Here is an 11101-nt window from a genome sequence, read left to right as displayed (position 1 = left end):
TGTGAAAGCTTTCCCTCAACAATTATGTTTGGAAACTCGCGAGTACATACACATATATATTGAACCCACATGTAACATTAATAGAAAGTCAACAATTCACACGGCTACCATCAGAGTTTAGCACACATTATTTAATATTTTTTATATATTTACAGTTTTTTTTTTTTTTCTTGATAAGCAAGTCTTACGTTTTATATTAAAAAATAAATATTATAAGGGGACCATTATTACACGTCCAGAGGTAAAAAATCATTTGAGAAGGGAAATACAAGCCTACCTTCTATATTAAAATTTAACAATAATAAATTCTAAAATTAGACCAAGTAACAATCAATTAAGAATCTTTCGACTTAATTTCTTAGATTTCATAGAGAGGATAACCTCTTGAATAAGTTTAATATTAGCAATTCTTTCAATGAGCTTTTTCTTGGTTTTCACTTTTGAAGATAGGTTTGTCCATGGAACAATAAAAGTTCAATACGAAAGGGATTGCGAAGCTCCTTTGAAATGTGAAGATCGTTTAGGGGCTAACACATTTATATTACCCACATCCCTAACAATTTCTTTCTCTTCCTTTGAAGCCTCTTTCGGAATATCTTTTGAGGGGTTACTCACTTCCAAAAAGGAGCAATTCACATTAAGCACGCTATTAAGATCCGCACAAAAAGAAACCTCCTCATTGGCTACATAAGTATTGAGAATATCAAATGCATTTGATGCAGATGGAGGAGGTACAGGAACAAAGTTACCCATATGAGCATTAACGACGTCTTTGTCTTTTTTCTTTTTCACTTCAACCCATTCACTTGGCTTGCCTTCCTCCTTCGTCTCGATCACTTCTTTGGCCTTCCACTTTTGTTTGAGTTTACTAGGAGCTTGAGTTATCTGTTTACTTGGAATCTCTTTAGTAACTTCTATCTCAATACAAATTCTAGCAAATGTTAACTGGCTATGGTTTTGGATAAATTCATCAAGGTACAATGGATTACTGATAAAACTTGCTATTTAACTCAATCCTTCTTCAGTCCATAGTTCAAGCGGCACATTGAAAATTTTTACCCATATCGGCACACTTGAAAATACATTTTTAGTAAGGGTCATAACGGGGTGCCATTTTTTAATAACAATCAATTTGCTCCCAATATAATAAGGACTCTCATCAAGAATGGACTTTAAAGCTTCTTCATTTTTCATCTTGAATACAAAGTAGCCATTATCTAAAGTACAACATTTTCAAGATTTTCCTTTCACAATTTGTAAGTCCAAGTCTTCACTTGGAAGAAAGATAATTTTCTATCAATAAAATAACCCACAAGAGCATGTTCCCATTGCTTAAACCCAGTTCTAGAGATTTCCAATGAGATTTGAAGTTGATCGTTCTCATAACTCACCGAGTATCTTTTGAGACTTTTAATTACTTTCTTCTTAGCAATCGCAGATCTAAATAAACCACTCCGAGGCATAGAGATAACATTAACATTATGGGAAGAAGACTTACCCAACCCATTAGAACTATGGCTTTGGACATTTATACTTCAATCTGATCGGATGAGTCCATAGCACCTACCAACCCCTCTACACATGGCATCTGAACCTGATCATGCCCTTTTGTCTCATTGCAGTCTTGCACATTTGTGGCCTTTGTTGCTGTCTCAATACCCCTCATTGGTTCAAGTATGGTTGTTTTGCCCAAGCTTTGTTCATAGCCATGGTAAATACTAGAACCTACCATGGCATTGTAAGCTTCAGGAGAATCACAATAAGTTTCTTCAATGTCAAAATCATCATGTTCAAACTCAAGTTCTAATTGCCTTTGCATATAGTTTATATTATTTTGGTTTTTATTATCGGCTTGATTTGAACTATTAGGGCTCAATTTCTTTTTCACCAAGCTAGGTTGGAATTCTTTAAGTGAGATTTTGGATGAGCTACCTCTCTTGTTTCTTAATTTCTTGCCCATTTTCTTCAAAATAATAATTTTAATAGATTGAAATTTTTTTTATTTACATGTAAGTAAAGAACTTGCCATCAAATGTATATTCTAACAAATTAAAGCTAATTGTGCAAATTGAATTGGAGAACCAAATAGAATAGCTAAGTTTTTAAAGTTTATAGACTTTGTTTAGGAAGTAGGTTGGCTTTTTGACTTTTTAGCTATTTTAGCGTACTAAAAAGTTTCGTTTGCTTTAAGCTTTTTGCCTTTGTTGACTTTTGTAAAAGAAAAAGTAAAATAATTATAATTTGAATGTAATATTTTGTCTTATTGACTTTTTAACGTATTTTATTTTTTTGTGTTATTTTAACCAAAATCCCAAAAATCTTTATGCCAAACAACGTCTATGTATAGGAGGTTTGCCAAGTAAAAGCCCTTATTAATACAAACTTTACTACAACATGTGTTCACAAGGAACATACATACATATATGTAAATTCCGACTCATGATTGGCATAATAGGTTTTACCAAACCCTAAAAACGAGAAGTAGCTATTATATATATATATATATATATTATATAAGTACAACACTTTATATATAAATAAAAATTGATTACATGATCAAACTCCTAATTATGGATGCCTCAGCACTATCAGCATCAAGGGTTGCCAACAGCTGGGAGAGTCTGTCGCTGAGATCATCCACTTCTCTATGCAAATTCCTAATATAGTTGCATGTCTCCTGTAACACCTTCGAAGCAGATACCTACATATATAAACATCAAATAACCATAATAATTAATTAATATTAATTTTCATTATTAGACTACTAATCCAAATAAATTACGTACCAACATGTCACATTCTTGTAATAACACCTATTTTATAAGCATGTGGGTAGTGTCCTAATCGTTTATTGTACGTATGAAATTAAAATTTAAGGACAACACATGGGTTTGGTCCCTCCAAAGGACTGTAAGGACCCTTGTAAGGTCAATGAGAGGACCTGCATGCATATAAAAAAAATATGTACAACTTGCTGTCTAGGCTCAATCATATTAACTACAAAACACCCACAGCTATCTAACCACATTTGATAAAATGGTACATGCAATATGCTACCATGTTACATATATTTATTGTCCTACTGCCTGTTTGACCTTAAGAATTTTAAGGTATAGTACACTATTAAATAACACAGTTAAGGATTAATATTAAACAAATTTAATAATTAGTGTTATTTCTCAAATTCAGGTACGTATAATTTCACTTATATATACATAATATATATACTTATAAATATACAATTATGTTTATACATATAGACAAAGATAAGTACTAAAAATAATTGTGATATGACGTGATGTTATATTCAACATGCTTGGACTTTGGATTAGTGAGTGAGAAACGAGGGTTGAGTACTCAAGTAGAACAGTATTATCGTTACATTTAATATTTGTTCAAATAACTTACTTTGTCAGAACGCCTATTGCGAATCTCGGGAAGAAGTTGCTGTAACTTGGACACAAGATTAATGATCTGATCATCACTGATCCTTGAAGTTCCTGCTGACTGCCTCGACCTTCTGCTAGACATATCTTTATAATATGGGTGTATCTGTCTGTGTCGAAAAATGGTTATGGTTTACTAGAGAGAGAGAGAAGCTTCTCTGAGAACAAAAATAGGGCTGGGGAAGATAGAAGAAGAAAGAAAGAAAGAAATAGAGCTAGTGTTAGATATGGGGACTATAAGAAAAGTGAATATATAAGGAGGAGGACCGCAAGGGAGAAGAAAGACATAGTACATAACATAGACAGCGATGTTGGATGTGATGAAGACAATTGCATCGGAGAAAGCAGTGGTCTGGGCTTCTTATTTCTGTGAGTGCGTGAGAGAGAGGGGCATACTTCTTTTATTTTTATTTTAGTGTGGTTCCAAATGGGATTTGATTTCAAGTGAAAGTGTTTGTTCTAGTGTTAGCAAAGTGGGCCTTCATGTATGTGTCTCAATACACAAGACCATGTGATCATTGGGAGCTGATCCTCTCTTATTCACTCTCTGAATGATACTTGGAATTACGAATTACAGTCTGCCACGTGACACATGTATGTGTCTCAATACACAAGACCATGTGATCATTGGGAGCTGATCCTCTCTTATTCACTCTCTGAATGATACTTGGAATTACGAATTACAGTCTGCCACGTGACACAATGATTGTGTTTGGTTGGGAGGTCTCGGAGGAGATTTAGAAAGGAAAAATGAAAAAAAGTAAATGAAGATGTAAATAAAATATATTTATATTTTATTTAATTTCATATCTCTTTTCTCTTTTCTTTTTTAAACTACTCTCCAAATCTCTCAACCAAACACAACCTATAAGAAATTAAGATTTTAGAGACAAAATTTTATGGACAAAATTTTTTTTGTCTCTAAAAGTGTTATTATTTTATTTTTAGTGATAAAATTGGACATTTAGTGATGAATTACTAACTTTTAGGAATTAAAAGTTTTGTCTCAAAAAATTCTTTTATACTGTGTTTAGTTGGGGGATTTGAGAAACAACAATGCTAGGTATCATGAAAAGTCTTTCATGAAAATGATCATGAAAGATTTGTGACCTTTAGATTATACTTAGAATTAAACACCACACACTAATCAAGGTAATTTAAGGGTCACAAATCTTTCATGATCATTTTCATGAAAGACTTTTCATGATCCCTAACATTTCTCTTTGAGAAAGAATTTGGAAAGAAAAATGGAAAAGATAGATGAAATGTGAATAAAATATACCTACATTTTACCTAGTTTCACACACCTTTTCCTTTCCCTTTCCAAATTCTTCTCTAAATCCCCCAACCAAATACAGCATCAGAGACCAAGTTACTTAGTCCATGAAAGTGCATTTATTAGCGACATTTTTTAAATTACTGTTAAAAATTCATTTTTTGACTTTTCGAAATGAACTTTGAGCAAAGGTTGTTAAAATCAAGATCCTATGTTGGATCGTTGGAGGTGTTTACAGGATTGGATCGTAAAATCGGATTAAAGATCGTAAGATCCTACCGAAAAAAACAAATTACGTAATAATTTAATTTAAATAAATATTTCTTAAAAAATATACACAAAATGAGCCTATATTCTATTAAAAAGAAGTGAAGATATTGTGAAAAATATAATACTTCATGTAAAATGTACGTATAATATTATATAATAGAAAACTCGATCGTAAAAATTTTGTATTTCGTCAAAACAGAAGGTGAAGAAGAAGAATTCTATAACAAAATACTTTATAATCTACAACAATGTATAAAAAGTAAAGAAAAAATATTTAATAAAATTGGATATGAAAATAGATTAAGAACTCAAAAGAGCGATTTAACCGAAGGATAAGGTTTGTCGTTAGCATTTCTGGTGAAGTGGATTTGTGTCACAAAATAGCCTCTCCGAAAATTGGGATAAAATTGTAGTCATCTTGCCCTTCTCATAATCCGCTAAAACTAAGTTTATTTTTCCGACTAGTTAATTTTCTTAAATTACTGTAATATTTAAATTTTTGTTTCTTAATTTGTTTTTCTTAGTGTATTTCATTCAATACTACTTAATTTGTGTTATTTATTTAGACCGCATAAATTGGTATTTAAACAATAAATATAAAATTTACAATAAAATATGTCATACAATACAAAACAAGGTTTGTAAATTTGATCGGATTCAGATCGAGATTCCACGATCCTATAAGATTTCATTATTAGGATTGAAAGATCCTACCTGTGTGTGTCAATTTCCAACCACACTGCCAATCAAGCACTCAGTTAGAGAATGCTGGCAGAATAGATTAAACCCGAACGACCTGTCACAAAAAGAAGAGATTTCAGCGGTGGTTCGTCCACCCGGGTGCACTCCGACGATCAAGTCGGTTATCTCTCAAAGATAGCAAAAGTGCTTAACTCACTATTCAGAATAAAAAGTATACCTTAGACCCATGAAGGTGCCTCTCTTTTATAGCCAACACTTACCTAATCCGAATAGAAGCTCAGCTTCAATGGACTTAGAATTACTGCTAATCTTAGACTCCCAATAGGATTTGGATAAACTCTCTAAGAATCTTATCTTTATCCAAACTGAAGTCCTCTCCCATTATAAGACTCTTATCCTTTATCTGCTTATCCTGGATTTCAGTTTCTTTGTAGATAACCTTAGCCTAGCCGATATCATCTCGGTGTCATGACCAGGGCACGTGGCACCTCGGCTGGCACTGCGGTGACACATCAAACACGTGTTGTCATTCAAAAATTATGTCCCCACACTACCTATAAAAAAAAAAAAATACACGATACAGATCAATTATGTCTAAATGAATTGTAAAATCCAAATCAGGATTCTAATAACTATACTTTTAGTGACTGTGTTTGCGATAATTGAAATTAATTTCTAAATATATTTTTTTTGCAACAAAGTACTTGTTTAAAAAAAAATTAACCTCTAAAATTTTTATGTGTTGTAGTGCAAATATATTTCCCATTGTATATATACATATATGAATCATGATTTATATAAATTAGTTGCAGTGATTTTATTCACCAATCTTGACATGTGTGGTTGTTCTTTCTCTGACAAACTTAGAGAAATGGTAACTGGCACTTTACACAAACTATTATACATTACCTCTTTATATTATCAAAAATGATTTGGACCACTAAACAAAGACCTCTAATGCATCTTTAATTTGTCTTTTTCTTTCCTCTTTTTTGTCTTTTACTTCACTTTTCTTTTTCTTTTTTTTATGGTTGGACAGCTCATTAGAGCTGCACTGTTGCAGCTCTAATAATGAATACTTGCAAATATTATTTATTTTTATTAACTTCTTAAAAAACATTTTTAAATAATAAAATCAATTATGAATATTGTAGACAGCAATACAAAATAATGATATGAGGATATTAATTAGTGTGTTTGGTTTCAATTTTTTAAATCCAATTTTTTGAAAATTACGTTTTTTGTTTTTCATTTTTTTTGTTTTTAGTGAATATTTTTAAATTTTTAAGCCTTTGTTTTTTTTACTTTTTTAGATGCACATTATTTAGATGTATCTAAAAAGTAAAATATTTATGAAAAAATATTTAAAAAATTAATAAATACACAAAAATACGAAAAATGTAGTAAATTTTCTTATTTTTTTTATATTTTTGGTATTTAGTGAATTTTTAAAGATTTATTTTATAAAAATTATACTTTTTAAGTGTCTTTATGTTAAGTGTGTCTCAAAATTTTAAAAAAAAATTCTTAAAATATTAAAAAAAATCAGTAAAAATAAAAAAAATATGAAAAATAAAAATGTAAAATTATTTGAAAAGTGTTTTCAAAAAATTGAAAACAAACATGGTGAATAGTTCATGAAGAAAAAGTTATTGTACGCAAAGCACATACCATCTCAAATTTTATAAAATATATAAAAGACAATTCAAAAAAAAAATATACATTTTTTTGATTGGAGGATATTGATATTTCAGCCTATTTTGGTATCTGGATTAAAATTTAGTTTTTTATTTTTTAATTTTTTAGGTCATATTATTTTTTTATTTTTTTTATACGATTATTTAAAAAAAAAAATTAAAAAAAAAACTAAAAAAATTAACTTTTAACATACTTTTCAAAATAAGTTAGGCAAGTAGGTTTGCAGGCTTTTTTGGCTATTTTAGCCACAAAAAACAAAATAGGCTATTTTAGCCATAACAAACAAAACATCACATCCAACCCATAATCATTACATTATTCTCTCACAAAAAAACTCAAAAAAGCCAAAAAGCCAAAAAGTCCTTCCCAAACCAAACTTTTAAGCCCAGGCTAAAATAGTCAAAAAAGCCAAAAAGTCAAAAAGCCAACCCACTTCCCAAATGGAGGCTATATTAGTTAAAGAAGGGAAGGTGACAGGAAGTCATAGTTCAGACCGTACATATAATTTGATTATTTAATTCATAACAAGTTAAAAAGAATAATAATATATAAATAGAAATAAATTACAGAAATATTAGGCAAAGTAATGTGGCAAATTAAGATCTTTTTATTTTAATCTTGTAAAGTTCTAAACATGTTTAAAATTTTTATAAAAAAAATTGACAAGAATAATATGACAATAACATTATTTTAAATAAACCCATCTTCAAGTGTTTTGTTTTAAAATGAAAGGTTCACAACAAACCACATTATTATGCCTATGTTTGGGAAAATGGGTTTGAGGATTTTTTGATTAAGATAGTCACAAAAAATAAAATAGGCTTTTTAACCTAATAAGACAAAAATATCATATCCAATCTATAATCATTATATTTTTTCTCTCACAAAAAGGTCAAAAAGCTAAAAAAAACAAAAACACTTCCCAAATCAGGTTTTTTAACCCCAGGCTAAAATAGCCAAAAAACTAAAAAGCCAAATCACTTTCCAAACAAAGCCTATGTATAAAAATTAGGTACAAATTTTTTTATTTGTATAACATTATTTTTTAATCATAATTAATAAAAATATTACAGCCATATTCTTTTTATAATAAATTTTATATGATAAATTACCCTTACCCCTCTAAGATTTTTGATAATTGCAGGACCTCCCCTGTAATTTTAATAATTACACTAAGTGGTGTTTTGAGAAGATAGTAAGAACTTGATTTTTAGCTTTTTACCAAACTTTTCGACTTTTTTGGAAAGTGATTTGAAAAATTGGTAAAAAATTGTTTTTTTGTTTTTTTATATAATATTTATTTATGGTGTCGCATCATATTAAAATGACCAAAATATCCCTACCAAACTTAGAAAAATTACTTTTTGACCATGTGATTGTTTAAACAATTACATAATTTCATGGAGGGCAATTATATAATTTCACCACCTATATTTTTGTCCTTCTCCAAGCAGCCTGCTTGCTTTTTTATGTTGCTAGTGACTTTTTTGAAATGCTGCAAAACGCGGCTTCTTGCTCTCTTTCCAAATGGCCATTAAGAGCATCCCCACCAATTTATCTAAATTTTATCTTAAAATAATATTAAAAAATTCATTCCTTATTTTAAGAATCACTTTTTATTTGCTTCTCTCAATAGATTCCCTATTCTTGCTCTATTCTATTAACAAACTCCCTATTTTTTCTTTATTTTATTAAAATATAATTTTTAATTATAAATTTAGAAAAAAATAAAAATCATAAATGTGTATTGCAGTCCTTAAATATATATATATATATATATATATAAGGGAGCTACTGTGACTCCCTACAAATAGGGAGTCACCGTAGCAAAAACTAATTTAGGAGATTATTTAGGAGATCTGATGCAGGTGGATAGGGAGTCATTTACCCCTTAAAATAGGTAAGGAGGGGGTTTAGGTCTTTGGTATGAATGCTCTAAGTAGGTGTTTGGGGTAAATTAAAAAAGTACACTTTTTTTTACTTACACTTATTTGGGTCACATCAATCAATATCTCTTCCCTACTTTTCTAACCATTTTTTTTATTTTTTTACACATTTTTTTTTATAAAAAGTCAAAAAACATACTTATTAACCACCCCTAACTTTCCTTACTTTTGAAACTATTATCAAGATTCTCCCACTGTTACCCTCCATTAGCCTATTTAACAGAATTTGCTGATGTCATGCTGATATTATACCAATAATGACAAAATTACCCCTTAGATGCCTTATCCATTCATATGAGTAATTTACTCACCTCCCTTGAGATTTACATATATATTATTAAAGACCCATATATATTTTAACACTATTTAATTTAATTCTTAAAATTCATGTAATATTAAATAAAACTCTTAAATTGCTAAAATATTATTAAATCATTTAATGAAAAAAAAACTTAATTTTTATTGATAAAGTACTTAAAAATAAACAATTTCTCCAAAATTAATGTTTGATAACATCTTAATAATTTAATATAAAATTTATTCCACACTACATAAATAACATAAAATTTATCAATTTAAGTAATGTATTTATTATTATTTTTTTTTAAGTTGAAATAAATGGATTTATTTTTTTCGGACAATTTGCATTATTTATTTATTCATATGTACAAACATTATTATTTTATCTTTTCTCAATCATACATTATTCTCAAATTTTAATTTTTACCCTTGGGTCATTAAACTTTTACTCGATTCATATTTAACGAAAGTTTGGCAACCCCAATATAATCGAAAAATTCAAAAAGTTACACAAAAAGTAAAAAAGGCATTACTATTCACAAATAAAAAATATTTAAAAAATATTTTATATATATTTATAATTCAAATGCACTGAGCAACGTGACAGCCTGGTATACACTTTTTTTTAGGAAAAAAAAATTCCATAGGTAAAGTTTATTAGTTTGATGGTAATATTGGGCCCTCGGAGGCCCACTAAGGGTTCCGTTTTGATCATCTGAGCCGTTAATATGTAGAACTCGTTGAGTATTATTTGCCTACAAAAAATCACGTTGATCAGATATCGTTAACTATATGATCAAATCATTTTTGTATAAACAAAATGGATGGTGTGATAGTTAACTGTTGGAAAAAACTAATCCGATCATATATCTATCGATATCCGATCAACATGATTTTTTACAGGCATTTAATAATCGACGATTTGTACATATTAAACGATTCAGATTATTAAAATGGGACCCATGGTTGTCCCCACAGACCGACCATCACTGTTCAAAAGTTATTTGCCCCGAAGGAGTTGATTATTTTTCTATGTACACATGCTGGGCCAGCCGGAGGCGGCTGTACAATCAATCACCTTTCTTCCACTGCACACTTTATTTATACAATTTTTTATTATACATTTTTTCATAATAAAACAAAAAGTTAACCCAAATATCTATCTTTTTTTCCTCAACTTTTTAGTTCAAAAAGACAAAAAAGTGCACTTATTTAAAACACCCTGAACAACCCCGGAAAAAATGCAAGTTAATATTTTTACATGATTAAAAAAATAAAAAAAAATAAATACAGAAGGAAAAAAACATAATCACCTTACAATAAATCAAAATTAGTTGATACGGAAGGAAGGATCATGAAATCTTAGAATTAATTTTTTACCTTCATTAATGGTTATATTTTATTCTATTTTTTCTGTAAAAGTTCAAAAACTTGTGGAAAAAAATAGCACCAAGAAATTGCAT

The 11101-nt window shown here is 29.4% G+C and overlaps 1 protein-coding gene across 1 annotated transcript; it reads right to left on the bottom strand.

Moving 5' to 3' along the window:
* Positions 1–2351: 2351 nt before the first annotated feature.
* Positions 2352–3907, bottom strand: LOC114307736 (transcription factor PRE6). The gene is made up of 2 exons (XM_028253153.2): positions 3409–3907; positions 2352–2701 (listed from the first exon to the last, which is right to left on the bottom strand). Exons 1-2 carry the CDS (start codon positions 3529–3531, stop codon positions 2549–2551), a joined length of 276 nt encoding a protein of 91 aa, XP_028108954.2. The 5' UTR covers positions 3532–3907; the 3' UTR covers positions 2352–2548.
* Positions 3908–11101: the final 7194 nt, after the last annotated feature.

This window comes from Camellia sinensis, chromosome 1, assembly GCF_055761805.1.
Source record: "Camellia sinensis isolate YWXY chromosome 1, ASM5576180v1, whole genome shotgun sequence".
Taxonomy (NCBI): Eukaryota; Viridiplantae; Streptophyta; class Magnoliopsida; order Ericales; family Theaceae; genus Camellia; species Camellia sinensis.
This window is presented reverse-complemented; position numbering and strand designations above follow the sequence as displayed.